Source organism: Microtus pennsylvanicus, chromosome 3 (genome assembly GCF_037038515.1).
Source record: "Microtus pennsylvanicus isolate mMicPen1 chromosome 3, mMicPen1.hap1, whole genome shotgun sequence".
Taxonomy (NCBI): Eukaryota; Metazoa; Chordata; class Mammalia; order Rodentia; family Cricetidae; genus Microtus; species Microtus pennsylvanicus.
The window spans coordinates 53,929,393-53,946,224 of record NC_134581.1 but is presented as its reverse complement, the minus strand read 5'-3'; the positions used below and the strand labels follow the sequence as shown (position 1 = coordinate 53,946,224).

Genomic DNA, 16,832 nt, shown 5'->3' with positions numbered 1-16,832 from the left:
TTCCTGTGTGACTGAAAATAAAGGAGACTGACATCTGTGCATGAAGATATCACAGTGAAGCCCGATTTACTAACTAGAAATTTTGATAAAAGAAGTAAAATTAAATGTCCCTATAAAGGTCAGTGATAAAAGTATAATTATTGAGGGATGACATTAAAATTAGCAATGTTTTGGCAATTTCTGAAACACACTAGTCAGAAGTTAACAGTATAAAGCTAGATTACATAAAAATAAGTACTTCCAAGGTGGGTGATGGTGGAGCACACCTTTAATCCCAGCACTCGGAAGGCAGAGGCAGGTGGATCTCTGTGAGTTCGAGGCTACAGAGCAAGTTCCAGGACAGCCAGGGCTACACACAGAGAAACCCCGTATCCAAAACTAAAAAAAAAAAAATAAAATAAAAAAAAATCTAAACTTGAAATTGCCTTTGATTACAAATAATCCACCATGCAGAGTCTAGAAAATTTCAACTTACTTTTCCAAAGTCCAGAGAACTGTTTGTTGCTTTCTATTTGTCAAGAACATTAATCTTTCCCTTTTTTCCCCCTCAAAATATCCTGCTCTTTCCACTGGCATACGACCGTCCACATTTAGACAGGGCACACTCTGCTCCATCTAGAGGAGTCGTATCACTGTATTATCGTCCTCACCTCTCAGGCTAGGAGAGGAACACACCTCTTCAGTGCAGAATCTAAGTGCTTCTACTTATCTTTTAAAAAAATTATCTGTACAAAGCATTTTCAGACTTCCCAGATCCTGGAGATTTTGAAACCACAGCAGTCACAATTAAGATACACAGCATTTTTCCAAAGGTACTCATAAGTGTTCATGGGAAGGATACAATTCCAGCACTCAATGAGAAAAATCAAGATATTTGAACAACAAAAATGTTTTCTTCATGCAATGAGGATTTAAAGTAACAATAGGGAAATATCCCAAATAAATACAACTTAAATCCCTATGATTTAGCTGATTGCAACTACTGAAAGATATTCAAAGTAGACCTTCCCCCTCCCCACGCACACCTTTTTCTTTCTTTCTTGGGAGGGGTGGTTAGTTGGATTTTGTTTGCTTTATTTTTTGAAAGATTTCTTTTTGTATGTTTGTTTGGTTTTGGTTTTGTTTTTTCAAGACAGGGTCCTGGAACTAGCTCTGTAGACCAGGCTGGTCTCAAACTCACAGAGATCGACCTGCCTCTGCCTCCCAAATGCTGGGATTAAAGGTGTGCGCCACCACTGTCAGGCTCAAAAATCTCACCCTTTACTTTAGACTGTCTTAGAACTCACATTCACAGCAGTCCTCCTCCCATGTTGTTAGAATTCAGGCATGAGCCTCTCAGACCAGATGATTTCTAAAGCTAATGGCAGGAGAAATGTCCTTGTGTTACAGTTAGAAATAGTTATTGAAATATCTAAGTAATGGCATTTTGTTTGCTTTTTTGAGACAGGGTTTCTCTGTAGCTTTGGAGCCTGTCCTGAAACTAGCCCTTGTAGCCCAGGCTGGCCTCAAACTCACAGAGATCCACCTGAGTAATGGCATTTTGAAGCCAACAATTGGAAAGACATACTTAGGACTGAAATGGGAGCTACTGAATCTACATGAAAGCAAAATGTTATTTCAGTTTGGTTTGATTTTTAAACAGGGTCTTATGGAACTAAGGATAGCCTATAATCCAGACTGATCATGACCAAGGATAATCTTAAAACTTTTGATCCTCCTGCCTCTACCTCATGAGAGCTGGAGCACAGAAATAACTACCACACTAAGTGTTGTGCAGTGCTGAGAACAGAACCCAGGGTTTCATTCATACCAACAAAGTGCTCTACTAACTGAGTCACATCCCATCTCAGAGGCAAACTATTTAAGTGAAATATTTGGTATATCTCAGGCAGGAGTAAGTAATACACAGGCCACTTCCAAATGTAATTCCATCATCTGTAAATATTTCATTCTTCTTAGGATTTTCTTCCCCAGAAAAATCTATCTGGAATTTGATTCAAGTAAATAAAAAAAGTAGACAGGGCAGATAACAAGTGGAACAAGACTGGCTTCATGCTGATTACACTGACCTAATGAAAACACGGGAATCAAGTAACTACTTTGAAGTGGGCTTAAATCTTACCCCACTAACAAGATTTTAAAAAAATCATTTGCTAAACTTTTGTTTCAAGATTTAAGTGTCCTTATTTGATTTTCTCAAGCAAACATTACTAGTAGGTTGTCTAAATCACCAAATATTAATTCTGCATAAAAGCATAAAATCCTCCTAGATTTTCCCTTTCTGTATCAGACAACAAAGTGTTCAACCTGAGAGCACCACAAAATAGCATGCTATGATTGACAAAAGTATTAAATACACTTTAATATAAAGCTTTCAGGCAAATTTTTTAAGGCAAGTAGGGTAATAAATAATAAATATGTTACGTACCTTCCACAGTGGACACTTGAACAAGTCAAGCAGACCCAAGGGCTTTTGTTGGACCTGCACACTAATAAAAAGAAAAACACAACACAGCATTTGGATTGTGTTATTTCCCATTGTTCCCCAATTCCTAGTGGTATCCTTAGATTATAAATGACACCGTTGCGCAGGTGTTTTGAGGTCAGGAATCACACCTGAGGAGTGAGCTTACACAGACGACTGTCTACCTAAAATTGTATCAGAAAGAATTTAAATGAACACCCATGATGTTGTACATTTTAACTGATTCAACTAAAATGGCCTAGCCACAAATTAAACATACGTACACATGTTCCCTTTATTACTTATTCTCTTTTGCAGTATCACAAAAGGTTAATAGGCTGGTTTCCCATTAAAAGCATCTGGTACTTTTTTCTTTTTTTTAAGTCTCTTTTAATCACATATCTTTGCCATTTAGGACATATGCAGCTATAAATAGTTAAGAGGAATAACCTTACGTCACAGTTAAGACTAACCCTAGTTCTCTAAAAGTATTTTGCAGAAAGCATGACAAATGAAATGTTCTTGATGATGGTGTATGTAAGACGATTATTTTCATTGAAGTGTGACAGCTATGAAGTTAGAATTTTAAATTTAAAGTTTAAGTTTAAAAGTGTTACAGTTTTGAAGTGTTGATTATACTTTTTTGGTGGGCTGTTATGATTCAGCAATAGGACATTTGCCTAACATGCTGAGTCCTGTGTTTGATTCCCAGCAACTCATTTCAAAAACATGTTTTTCATTTCCTCATTCAATTACCCAAAAGTCCAACATGTAATAATAAAAATTTAACTCTCAATCACTTTAAGAATGGAACAGGTCATAACATGAAAGCTTACTTCATGTTAAGATCTTACCAGTTGGACAGTGGTGATGCACGCCTTTAATTCCGATACTCAAAGCCCGAGGCAGGCAGATCTCTGTGAGTTTGAGGACAGCCTGGTTTACAGATCAAGTTCCAGGACAGTCAGGGCTACACAGAGAAACCCTGTCTCATTAAAAAAAAAATTCATAAAGGTGAGCCCTAGATACTTAGGTTCTAGTTTTGGCTCTCCCATCATGACCAGAGACGAGGAGAAAACCATGAATGTCTTCACTGTGAGATGGAGAGCAGAGAGTAACTAACATGCCCTCCAAAACCTAACATTTGTAAAGTGGGCTAGAACTAGGGGGAAATGCACTCACATCACCTCCTTCATAAATAAAACCTTCCAATTTTACTTTCTACGTCATCTTCTTAAAAGGCTTAAACAAGGACTGGAGAGATGGCTCAGTAGATAAGAGTACCCACTGCTCCTGCAGAGGACTCAGTTCCCAGCACCCACATGGCATCTCATAGTGATCTGTAACTAGTTTTAGGGGATCCAACACTCTCTTCTGGCTTCCAAGAGCACCAGGCATGCACATGGGTGCACAACAAACATATTACATAAACATAAATAAACCTTCTCTGATGATTTTCTTATTTATTAAAATAATACAAATATTTTATACAGCATGAAAACACAAAATTTCATAAAGCAATAGTAGTATTTGTTTCATGGGTCTGCCAACCTCTTTTTAAAAGAGAAATTATTGTTAATCTAAGGGAAACAAGAGGTTTAACCAAAGAATAAGTGCTACTATAGTATCATTTTCGAAGCCCAATGATTTTCAGATGTTTTTTCTACCTTCCATCATCTGAGGCAAGCATTCTACCTCACTGCCTATAAGTAACAGCACCTCACTACAGCAGGAGGGCTGTGGAGGGGGTGAGAAGTACTTAAAATCACTATTCAAACTACCACAAACACTGATGCAACTGGGAAACACAGAGCTTTACCCCCATACACAATCTTAAACCTGAAACATTCTAAAAATTTTAGTAACCCTAACAATACCCTTCTTCAAAATAAAGTTCATTTATAGTGATCTAATGTTTCTATAGCACCCATTGTTATTATGGTGCCAAAAACTATTATAACTTTCATGACTATCACCTCATTTAACCCTTTACAATCCCAGAAGGTAGGAACTATACTCAAAAAAGAGGCATGAGGAAGTTACACATTTTGTTAATTTGTGGAGCTAGCAGAAACTCGGGTTCATACGGTACTGAGAAGTAGGTCTAAAACATGCTATTTTTCCATGTCTTGCTTCTTAGTTATTCACTCATGCTGGCCCCAAATTCTCAATCCTCTTGACTCATCTTCCAAAGTATCTGACTTACAGGCTTAAGTCACCACAGTAGGAAAGCCATGTTTTTGGGTTGCTGACCCTTATTTTGTGTTTGTAGACAGTATCTCATTGTGCTGTCCAAATTAGTCTAGAACCCTCCCTGGGCTTATTCTCCTGCTCAGCCTCCAGAGTAGCTGGAACTGTGCCAAAGTATCACATCATTTGGCTTCACTTCTGTTTTTAAAAGACACCTTAACTATATGGGGCTTAACTTCTGGGGCTGGGGAGATGGCTCAGTGGTTAAGAGAGCACTGGCTGTTTGTTCTTCCAGAGGTCCCAAGTTCTATCCCCAGCACCCACATGGTTGCTCATAACTCTCTGTAACTTCCCATTTCCTGCTGAAAAACACCAATGCACATAAAATAAAAATAATTTTAAAGGCTACATGCTTCTGTGTCTGCACCTGCAAAGAAATCATTTTAAAGTCTGGACAGACAGACAGTAATGTTAGAAACAGTTATATAATATAGGCAGTGGCACACGCCTTTCATCCCAGCACTGGGGAAGCAGAGGCAGATGGATCTCTGTGCTTGAGACCAGTCTAGTCTACAGAGGAAGCTCAAGAACAGCTAAGGCTATACAAAAAACCCTGTCTCAAAAAACCCCATCCTCCCCACCCCCCCAAAAAAAAACACAGTGTGGGGAATGGAGACATAGGAACCTGCTCTCACTCTCAACTATACTGTCTGCAGTGTTTCAAAATTACATTTCTCTCATAACAAATTTAATGTTCTAAATTTAAAAATATTGACACTCTAAATTTACACTAGCAGACATAATTTTTAAACATTAGTAGTAAATAAAAACCTGAATATTTTAACTATGGATTTGTAAAAATATAATCAAAGTATTTAATATTGAAGCATGTGCACGCATTCCATATAAAATCCAAAGTAAAAGTACTGTCCTCTTAAAATTTAAGGATAAGGAGCATCATTCATTGATGTGGGAGGGTCTTCTGTTTTGTGTTGATTTCACTGGTTAATAAAGAAACTGCCTTGGCCCTTTGATAGGACAGAAAATTAGGTAGGCGGAGTAAACAGAACAGAATGCTGGGAGGAAGTGAGGCAATAGCCATGCCTCTCCTCTCTGGAGAGACGCAATGAAGCTCTGACCCAAGATGGACGTAGGCCAGAATCTTCCCTGTAAGCCACTACCTCATCATGCTACACACATTAATAGAAATGGGTTAATCAAGATGTAAAAATTAGCCAATAAGAAGCTAGAACTACCAGGCCAGGCAGTGTTTAAAAGAATACAATTTGTGTGTTGTTATTTCGGGTGTAAAGCTAGCTGGGTGGAGGGATGCAGCCTGCAGCGCCTCACTACAATTCATCATAAAGGGTCGATAAATATAAGTAGAATTATGATGCAGACTAACTCACTTTCCTGGAAATTAAAAGCCAGGCATGTAATGCTCTATAGCTATTACGTTTCCAGAGAACAAAATATGAAGTTCTTAGAGCACCAGGAGGCAGCCAGGGCCGGAATAGTGAGCCAGGGAGGACTGGAGAGGACTGAGTGGAGACCGATCCAGGGAGAAGAACAAGCACACAGATATGCCAGGCAAAAATTCAAGGGAAGACTGCAGAACCAAGCACTCAGGGCCAAGGCGAGAAAGACAGGAAGCACAGCTCAGTCTTCTCCTTGAAAACCTTCCCCATGCTTCTCCTTTTACCTTTGTCCTTTTCTTCTTCCAGGCTGGCAATCAGTCTCTCTTGAATTATTAGATAAGTAAATTACCCATTAGTAAAGTCGCTTAAGCATTTGTTATAACAGTTTTCCCTTTCTGATTAATTATTCTGTGGTTGTTCCCATTAAGAGTTCTCACCTTTCATTCCCTGATTCTGGGACTGCCCTGGGCACCTAAAAATGACCAAGTGATTCCATGCAAATCCAGTCTTAAGAAATTCATCACTTCCCCTTGCTAATGTTTGGAATGCTAGCTCAAGAGGAGACTGGCCACCATGTGAGAAGTCTTACTACTGAAAGAGACATACTGTAAGCCTACACTGAAGGAGTCAGAGGAAATGACATTATGGGAGCACAGAGGAGCAATCATTTTCCCAGAAACACGTCAGTTAAGATGTTCTGACTTCAGATACTCTGCCTGATGAAAACCTAGACAAGTGTCTTCTGACTCATGACTGTAAGCAAAGCACACAGCTTTTTAGAATTACAAGGATACAGTGATGGATGACCACCCAGCAAGCAGTATCTTCCATTTGCCAATCAGGTCAACAGCATTCCTGGCACTATTAGTTAAGTGAGAAGGGGAGCTTTAAGGAATTCCACCAACAGGAATTGAAGCTGTCCAACAAAGGCATGAGAAGGAAGTGAAGGTTAAGGCATTGCAGTCTATCTTGAACTAACTTGCTTTCCATTGGGGATCTTTCTGTACTGAACCGTATTATACTCAAAAGCTCAATGTCACAGTGTTCCCAGCCCTGAGTGTGATTAATTCTTAGTAAATATAAACATTACTGATGTAGGATTCCCCTCTGTATGCCATGTTTTATTGCCATTGGTTAATAAAGAAGCTGCTTTCAGCCAATGGCTTAACAGAATATAGCCAGGCTGGAATGAATATATACATATATATATATATATATATATATATATATATATATATATATAGAGAGAGAGAGAGAGAGAGAGAGAGAGAGAGAGAGAGAGAGAGAAGATGGAGTCAGAAGCCATGTAGCCACCACAGGAGACAGACCGCCTCTGCCAGAGACTGCTGAAACTTTGCTGATAGGCTACAACCTCATGATGATGCACATTTTTTTTTGTTTTTGTTTTTCGAGACAGGTTGGCCTCGAACTCACAGAGATCACCTGCCTCTGCCTCCTGAGTGCTGGGATTAAAGGCGTGCACCACCACCGCCAGGCTGGTGATGCACAGATTAATGGGCATGGGTTCGTTTAAGATAAAGTGCTAGATAGCAATCCACTTAAGCTATTGGCCCAACAGTATTGCAATTAATATAGTTTCTGTGTGTGATTATTTCTGGTCTGGACAGCCGGGAAATGAACAAACAGCCTCTACCAACATATCACTCCTAATGTCTCCCTATATTACATTAAAAAAAAAAAACCCAAGTGCTGTGTAACAATCCTTCTGTACACTGTCAATATGTACTACTCTCATTGGTTAATAAAGAAGCTGACTGGCCAACAGCTGAACAGGATATGGTTAGGAGAGCCAAAATGAGAATGCTGGGAGAAGGGCAAAGTCTGAGGAGTCGCAGGGAGAAGCAGGGAGAAGCAAGGTGGACATGCCATACTGAGAAAAGATGCCACGTCACATGGCAGAGGGTAGATAAGAAATTTTCTCTTAGAATTATTAGCAGAAAACATAGTGATCAGAACTTCTGCTTGCGCTGATTGAATTGGGCCTTGATCAATGACCCCCAACCCTAACAAAAGAACCCTTCCTTTCTGGAACAGACCAATTACCTTTACAGGAATTTAACTATTTCTTTGTAGACTCCAAGCAAACAGACTAGAGTCTTGTATCTAATGATCCAAGCATTGATTTTAGAGCTGACAAAAAAATAATTTTTAATCCTGCTGCTTTAACACAACAACAGTTGGTTTCAGAGCCTGCTTGTTTACCACCAGATGGGACATGGCTATGGGACAAGCCAGGCGGTGATGGCACATGCCTTTAATCCGAGCACTCAGGAGGCAGCAGGTAGATAGAGCTCTGTGAGTTCATGATCTACAAAATGAATTTTAGGACAGTCAGAGCTACACAGAAAAACCCTGTCCTGCCTAAAACAAACAAACCAAAAAAAACACCCTAAAAACATATTTTCAGATATATTTCAGAAGAATCTCTAATATATAGACAGCACTGGCCAGCAAAAGTCTCTCAGAAATCCCTATGCCTGACTTAAATAGTCAAAGCTACATTAAACGAAATAAAATAACCTGACTTTAGTAAGTTTATTTCAAAATTGTTAAAATTATCTTAGTATTAGAATAATTAAAATCAGCCATGTCTATTTTAATATTTAGGAAATAAAATATATCTAGAAGCACATCATGAAAGACAACATAAAAAGGTTCAAACACCTTAGTAAGATGGTAATCAGCTCAAACATTTAAGTAAGTACTTGGCTGAAGAGATGGCTCAGCTAGTGAGAGCACTTGCTGTTCTTGCAGAGGACTAGGTTTGGTTCCCAGCATCCGCATGGTGGTTCATAACCATCCTATTCTCCAGTTCCAGGAAATCCAATATCCTCTTCTGACCTCGATGGGCACCAGACATGTATGTGGTGTACATACATGCAGGCAAAACATTCATACATATAAATAAATACAAAAGAAAAATGTAAGAACATTTAAAAGACTGGAGAAAAACAAACACCAAAACTACTAAAATATAGCAAACTCAGAGGCATTTGGGACTGATACTAGATCTTGGTTAACCAAGATAATTCAGTGAAATATACCTTGGTAGCTATTCATTTTAAGTGTATGTGCAACATGTGGGTCTCTATGATTTTTTAAAGATTTTTTTAAGGATTTATTTATTATGTATATACTGTTTTGCCTGTATATGTCCCTGCAGGCCAGAAGACGGCACCAGATCTCATTAAGGGTGTTTGTGAGCCACCATATGGGTGCTGGGAATTGAACTCAGGACCTCTGGAAGAGCAGTCAGTGCTCTTAACCTCTGAGCCATCTCTCCAGCCCAATTTTTAAAGATATGTGTGAGCCTGTGTGTGCACACATGCACATGTACTCCACATGTGTGAGGGCGCCCACAGTAGCCAGAAGAGGTTCACACAGTCTAGAGCTGAAGTTACAGGTGCTTGTGTACTCCCTAACATTATTGCTGGAAAACAAATTCCAGTTCTCTGGAAGAGCAGCAAGCACTCTTCACCACTGAGCCACACCACCAGCCCCTCCATCTCATTTTTTATATAGGGTCTCCATTGAACCTGCAGCAATTTGGTTAAGGTGAGCCACGGCCAATGAGCACCATGGACTTGTTCTGCCTCAGGCCCACACCAGACCCCAATACTGGGACTACAGATCAGCACTGCCACAACAGACTTTTATGTGGGTGCTGAGGTGCTGAACTCAAGAGCCTCATGGTTGTGTGACATGCACTTTAACTCCTGGCCCATTTCTCCAGCCTTAAGTCTCCTCTTAAGGCACTGTCAGAACACATATCAGTATAGCAACAAAATGAAAATGTCGACATTCAGATAGAAAATATAATAAAGTATGTTTTTCCTTCCTGTCCAAGACAGGGTCTTCCAGTGGGCCTCTTAACTCAATACTGCTGTATCAGCCTCCGTACGTGCTCAAACTGGAAGCATGTGCAACCACACCTAGCTTCTTCATATGATCTGCCCTATACTTCAACATCTGTTAGGGGCTACAAGTTAGTCCATTTCAAAATGTTTTAAATTTCTAACTTTTATTTTAGCAAAGGAGTGAATACACGTGATTTTAATTCACAAAGATTTAAGATATGGTTAACTTGTCTAGATCAGTTCTTCCTCAGCCACCTTATCACCTAAGTCTCCTTCCAGCCTTTATTACATGTCAGGGCATACACAAAAAAACTGTAAGACTGTATGGTTCATACACATAAACAGAAGCCTTCTCAGAGGTAGAGGTAATCTGCTGTGGGAGCTCAGTTGCTCCTAAGCTGAGATCATTTACCTCAGCATATACATAACCCACTCGAGTCAGCTGTGGTGGGGAGCTAAACTACCCATCTTTCATATGGGTAACTAGCAAAGCAGCAGGCTTCTCTCCTGTTTCACTGCATGAGTCAGAATGAGATTAGAAGTCATCCATCACCTCAGAGGGCTGGGTGAAATCTTTCTTTCTAGCCTACGCAGAACTGTCTTGTCCTAAAGAAGCACCAGGTAACAGTCAACACAGAGGAACCGAATGTAAATTAAAAGGAAGAAATCTCAGAAAGAGCTGGCTCTCAGCAGTCTGGGGGTAACAGCACTTGCAAGAACATGCCTTAGCAACAGTCCACTGCTCAATATGAACCTTGACCCAAACCATATGGGAAATTACTGCCTAACTAAGAAAGTTCCCAAGAAAAGTTCCAACTGATATCAAGGTATTCCAGTCAGAAAAAATAACTTTATTTAATGAAGTATTTCACTTCAACAGCCTTGATTGACTATTTTAGCCAAACCACAGGAGATGAAAATAACAAGGCAGGCAAATATCCATATATTATTATAAAGTCACTTACACATTACTGATCACACAATCAAAATTTTAAATGTTTATTCATCCTCAAAGGGGCCAAATATTAATAATAATAACACGTTTACAAAGCTGTTAGTTGTACCATCATTGTTAACTGCAAAATAGTCTAAAACAACCTACAGTCTCATACATGGAAGACCAGCTAAATTTCACCACAACACACCCACAAAGGGAATACACTAGAAAACGATAAATCAGCAGACAGATGGACGGACGGACGGACGGACGGACGGATGGATGGTTGAATGGGAGAGAAATTGAGAGAAAAAGAATGTAGGGAATGAGGCCCAGGAAATGACTCCGTGCGTAAAGTGCATTCTCTGAAAGCCTGAGAATCTGAGTTTAGCACTAGAACCCACATTTTAAAAAGCTGAGCATGCCAGGTAGTGGTGGCACACTTTTAATCTGAGCACTCATGAGGTAGAGGCAGGCAGATCTCTGAGTTCAAGACCAGCATGTTCTACAGAGTGAGTTCCAGGATGGTCAGGGGTGTTACACAGAGAAACTCTGTCTCAAATAAAGGAGAAAAGGAGGAGAGGGTGGGGAAGGAGAGGAGAAGCAGCAGCCGAATGGCATGGTGAATTTTGCTTGTAATCTCAGCACTGGGGAGGTGGAGGAAGAAACAGGAAGGTCCGTGGAGCTCACTGGCCAGTCAGTCCAGTCCAATCACTGAGCTCCAAGTTCAGAGAAAGATCGTGTCTCAAAGAACAAGGTGGTAGGCTGCCAAAATTGGTGAGCAAGTAAAAGCACTTGCATGGCAAACCTGATGAACTGAATTCAATCCCTAGAATGCACAATGGGAGGAGAAAATTGACCCCCCCACACAAAAAATTATTCTAAGACCTATACAAACAATAATAACTATATTAATTAATTAATTAAAATATAAGGTGGGAAGTGTTAAAAGAAAACACTTGACATTGACCTCTGGCCTCCACACAGACATGCACATCACATAAAGCAAACCAAAAAGGGAAGAAAAAATTCCTACAAACATGGAGTGATATACAAGATATAACATTAAATTATAAAAAGCAAGGCACTGAAGCCATATCTAGTTTGCTAGCTCTTGTGGAGAAATAAGGTAAGAATTCCTATGTACCTGCGTACTTGATAAAAAGCAACAAAAAGGACAAATTAGAAATTAAACTGGTGCCCAGAAGTGTTGACTGAGGTTTCTATCCTGCCTGGTCCCGTAGCCATTTGTTGACTAAGGTTTCTGTCCCACCAGGTCCCACATCCATTTAGTCCCAAATAAACACACAGAGACCTACATTAATTATAAACTGACTGGCCTATTAGCTCAGGCTTCTTATTAACTCTTATATTAGCCCATAATTCTTTTCTATGTCCACCACGTAGCTTGGTACACCTTTATTGGTGAGTCAGACAACTGCAGACTGAGTCTTTCCTCTTCCCAGAATTCTCCTGTTCTCATTGTCCCGCCTCTACTTCCTGCCTGGTCACCCCACCTATACTTCCTGCCTGGCTACAGTATTTTATTAAACAAGTACAGAAAACAAATCTTTACAGGGTAAAACCATTGTCCCACAGCAAAGAAGGTAAGGGGGAGTGGGTGGAAGGGATTGTGCAGTGACAATTCTTACTTAGAACAGCTTTTTAGGAAGAAGTTTTATTCTTCCAAACAATGTTAATGGTTTATTTACTCAAAATCTGACCTAAAAGCAGCAAGGATCGGGTGGAAAATCAAATACACACAAGTGAGCAAAGCTGCATTTCAAATAAGTATATGGAAGGGGAAAGGTGACCAGCTCTAACTTTGAACACACTGCTTTATATATTGTTCATGTATAGACACAACCAACTGTGCAACCACTGAACTCTAATTACCAGAGTACCTTTTGTAATGGTACCGGTAGAATTAAGCAAGTGAGTACACATGCTACCAATGATGGGAGCCAGCATATCCAGCAACCATGGAAGGGGCAGGGGTCAACCCACGGTTTTGAAAAAAAATCATGGCTGTCAATGGGAACCCATGCTCAGATAAATAGAAACATACACACCAACAGTGGTAGACGCACCTATTCATTCATACCTATTATTTAGATCTTTCTGCTGGGGTATCTTAGTTTACAACATTTTCCCAACCAAAACAAATGAGGGCTACTTGGAGAAATGACAGATTCCAAGGCTGGGGTAGGCTGGGTACAAGATGTGCATGGAACATCTTGTAATGTCAGAAAGAAAAGACCCCAAAGGCCCAAAGTACACATTAAAAATAAAAAGAAGAGCCAGGAAGTGGTTGCACACACCTTTAATCCCAGCCTCAGGAGGCAGAGGCAGGCAGATCTCTGAGTTTGAGGCCAGCCTGATATACAGAGTTCCAGGAGAGCAAGGGCTACGCAGAGGGACACTGCCTCAAAAGTCCAAAAAACAAACAACTAAAGAATAACCAACTAAAGTAGCAGATCAGCCTCTTGCCTTCTCCCCTAATTAAAACCCTACTCACCTGAAAATAAATACAACCTTCAAGATAATGAGAACTCATGAGGCCACAAAGGTGACAAAAGAGTCTCTAAGTCAAGAAGAAATCTCAATAGAGTCTAGTAATCCCAAGGAGGCTACTAAAGCTTCACACCAAGAGAGTGAAGATGTGAACAGGGGCTCAGCACACTAGGATTGCTTGGATAGAGAGAGTAAGGTTGGAGCTAAGGAGTCTGTGAGCAGTCAAGGACAACTGAGTCAGGAGAGACATCCTGTACACAAAGGCAAAACACTAGACAGACCCCAGGAAAGACGGAAATCAATGGTCCTCTCTATACAGAATGCTGAGTCTGCTTCCAGGAAAGAAGGTGACTTGCTTCCTGTCCCTTAGGGAAGCTTGTGTAGATGGTCCATCCATTGACAGAGTCGTACAACGCTACTCTTACATAAAAAGACAAGGGTAAAACAGATCTTTAAAGAAAATCTCGGGGCTGGAGAGATGGCTCAGAGGTTAAGAGCATTATGTACACAGTGTTCTGCCTGCATGTGTGCCAGAACGCCAGAAGAAGGCATCAGATCTCATTCTAGATGATTGTGAGTCACCATGTGGATGCTGGGAATTGAACTCAGGACCTCCGGAAGAGCAATCAATGCTCTTACCTTCTGAACCATCTCTCCAGCCCAAGAAAAGACTCTTGAAAATTAAAAAGTATTATCAAAATTCAACAGAAACAGTAGAAGAAAAAAAATTAAGGAAACATCCAGAACCCCCCCTCCCCAAAAAAAAACCCTAAGAAAATTAGAAGCTCTATCTAATTTACCTAGTGTTCAGTTAATAGGGTTCCAGAAAGACAAAAAACTAACAGGACTAAGTTTCAGTAAAGAAATGAATCACATTTAAAACACACACATTGTCTCTCTGTCTGTCTGTCTGTCTGTCTGTCTGTCTGTCTCTCTCTCTCTCTCTCTCTCTCTCTCACACACACACACACACTCACACACACATACACAATGCAACACTTTTAACTTAAGGGTATGAAATTTGAAGCCTCCTGAGTGCCAGCAAGATGGTTCAAAGGGTGAAAGCACTTGTGCAAGCCTGGGAACCCACATTCCACCCCTGGAATCTACATAAATGTGAATGAGGAAAACCAATTTCACAAAGGTGTCCTCTAACCTCCACACACAGGCACCTCCCACATATCATACATGCACACACAGTAATAACAAAAACTTTTAAAGTCTCTTTAGTATTTAACAGAAATGAAAGAGAAGTATCCAGAGAAGTAACATTCTGAACTTTCAGAGCACTTAGGCAAAAAATAAAAGGATGTATTTGAACGATGTAACTAAAAAGGTATCAGATTTCCAACAGCAACAAAGTAAACTTAAAAATAAAGAAAGGAACAATGCCTTTCAACTAGAGAATTCTTCTCTAATAATCCACATGTAGCAAAGTATTCACTTTAAAGATAGGACGAAAATGCCAGACTTGCAAATTGTCAAAAACTAACCACCCATGGGAAGGGACCTAAGTAACATACTGAAGGGAAAAAAAAGGGAATAAACCAAGAAAGAATCTGCATCTGGCAACAGGAGACTTAACATAAAGAGAACAAAGGGAACCACAGCAAAGCTACCCAGTGACCCTAGAATCCAATTATCCCAGATGGGAGCACAGGACAGAAGGTTCTGGATAGGTCTCAGGAAAAGGGCGATTAGCTAGCCTGCTACAGAGGCAGAGACACAGTATCATCCACCACCCTTGGCCGAGTTATAAGAACATTTGGAAGAAAACATGTCTACAGTTAAAAATTTTTAAAACAGACAATGACTAAAGAAAAATAAAGTGTTGAAAAAGAAAGAAAAATTAGTCACTACATTAACCAAAACTTGTTATCTAATTACGTTAAGAAGTGAAGATAGGTAAGAGCATAGTAAACAATAAAGTTCTCATTTACTACAGAAAGGGGCCAAGAATAAGGCCTCACATCGATAAATAGCTGTGAGTTCTGACAAGTACTCGGGTAACAGAACACGTGCACTGAGCAGAGCTGGAAGATGGCTGCAAACAGCAGGCCTGAGAACAGAGAAAGAAACTGCTTTTCTAATTCAAAATCCTTTGATTTTATTAATCAACAACTGTGTATGTGTGCATTATTTTCTGAAAACAATTATTTTAAAAGGGTATAAGAGTCGTATCAATTCATGAACTTGCCCAAATCATATTTTAATTTTAAAACTGTCCAAAATGGGGTAGAATGCCTGCCCAGTGTGTACAAGAGCCTGGATCAGATCCCAAGCACTGTACCAAGGGTATGGGGGGAAGGCTTAAATCTATTACAAAGCATAAAATCTCAAATATCAGTTCATCATTTAGAACCAAGCCACTTACTCACTTCCTATTACTTTTGCACTAATTTATCCTTTTCTACTATAGCAAATATAATTTCAAAGCTGGCCAAAATTTGTCATCTATATGCTAACAAACCCAGATACCTACAGAGCTAGGAAAGAGAGGGCATCTGGTCCTGCTGACTTCCACATCGAGGTAAACTGATCCAGAAGGCCTACTGCCCAAATGGCTCAAGTATTTTACTCTATTTTTTTTTTTTGCAGATAGGCTAATATTTTATTTCTCCAGTGACAGTTTTTACAGCTGAGTATAAGTTAAAGGCCTGCTTGCACACCAAAGCCAGGTCCTTTGGGTGGTTTGGTCAAAGAGGTAAGGCCTCCAGCTGGCTCACAACAGAAACGCCCACTCCTTGGCCCAGGTTTTTAAAGGGACTTCTAAAATCAGTTTTCAACACCATATAGAACGAAACAATTTGTATGAAACCACATTCTCAAAATTGTAACATATTAAACAAATTGTTATCATTCCTTCTATCACAATTCAGAGCTATTCAGACCTATTCTGGGGGGTAAAATCTGTAAGACTGTATCTACTCTGCCAGTCTTCAGCTTAAATCCTGCATGTGTCTCCACCTAAGTGGGAACCAGTAATGGAGAGTGGGGATTGGAAACCATTAAAGCCACAGCAGATTACTAAATCAAGAGTCCAAATTGGACACGTTCCTATCTGGGAAGCCAGACTCAAATAGCTACATAAAAATTACTAAGAGTTTAAAATTGTTTCAAAAATAGCTTCCCCTAAGAAGCTGATTATATATAGAGAATGAAAACAAAAGCCATGAATCACTTAAGAAAATCTGGCATAAATATCTATTTCTATGTATTTAATATAGCAAGATCTGATACAAAAATTCTATGCCTCTGCCAACAATCTAAGCAAGAAAATAGTTAAATAGTAATGATACTTTAAGAGAAATGAATCAAGTCAGTGTAAGCACTGTACAATTATTATTTCAAAACAGCATAAAATACACAGATTGTAAGAAAAAAACATATATTTAGGAAGCACTCCTTCCTATAAGTATGCAAAATAATTA

General features: G+C 39.6%; 1 protein-coding gene across 7 annotated transcripts in view; it reads right to left on the bottom strand.

Moving 5' to 3' along the window:
* Usp3 (ubiquitin specific peptidase 3) overlaps positions 1 to 16,832 on the bottom strand; it is a 77,178-nt gene that overhangs the window by 49,762 nt on the left and 10,584 nt on the right. For 4 of the 7 annotated variants that reach the window (XM_075965428.1, XM_075965432.1, XM_075965431.1 and 1 more), the window contains exon 2: positions 2,429 to 2,489. The exons of 2 other annotated variants lie outside the window; for them this stretch is intronic. In XM_075965428.1, the coding sequence (XP_075821543.1) occupies positions 2,429 to 2,489 (61 nt within the window). Of the gene's footprint in view, positions 1 to 2,428; positions 2,490 to 6,509; positions 6,545 to 8,757; positions 8,802 to 16,832 lie in introns of those variants that run through there. One more of the 7 variants, XM_075965430.1, reaches the window with a different exon arrangement.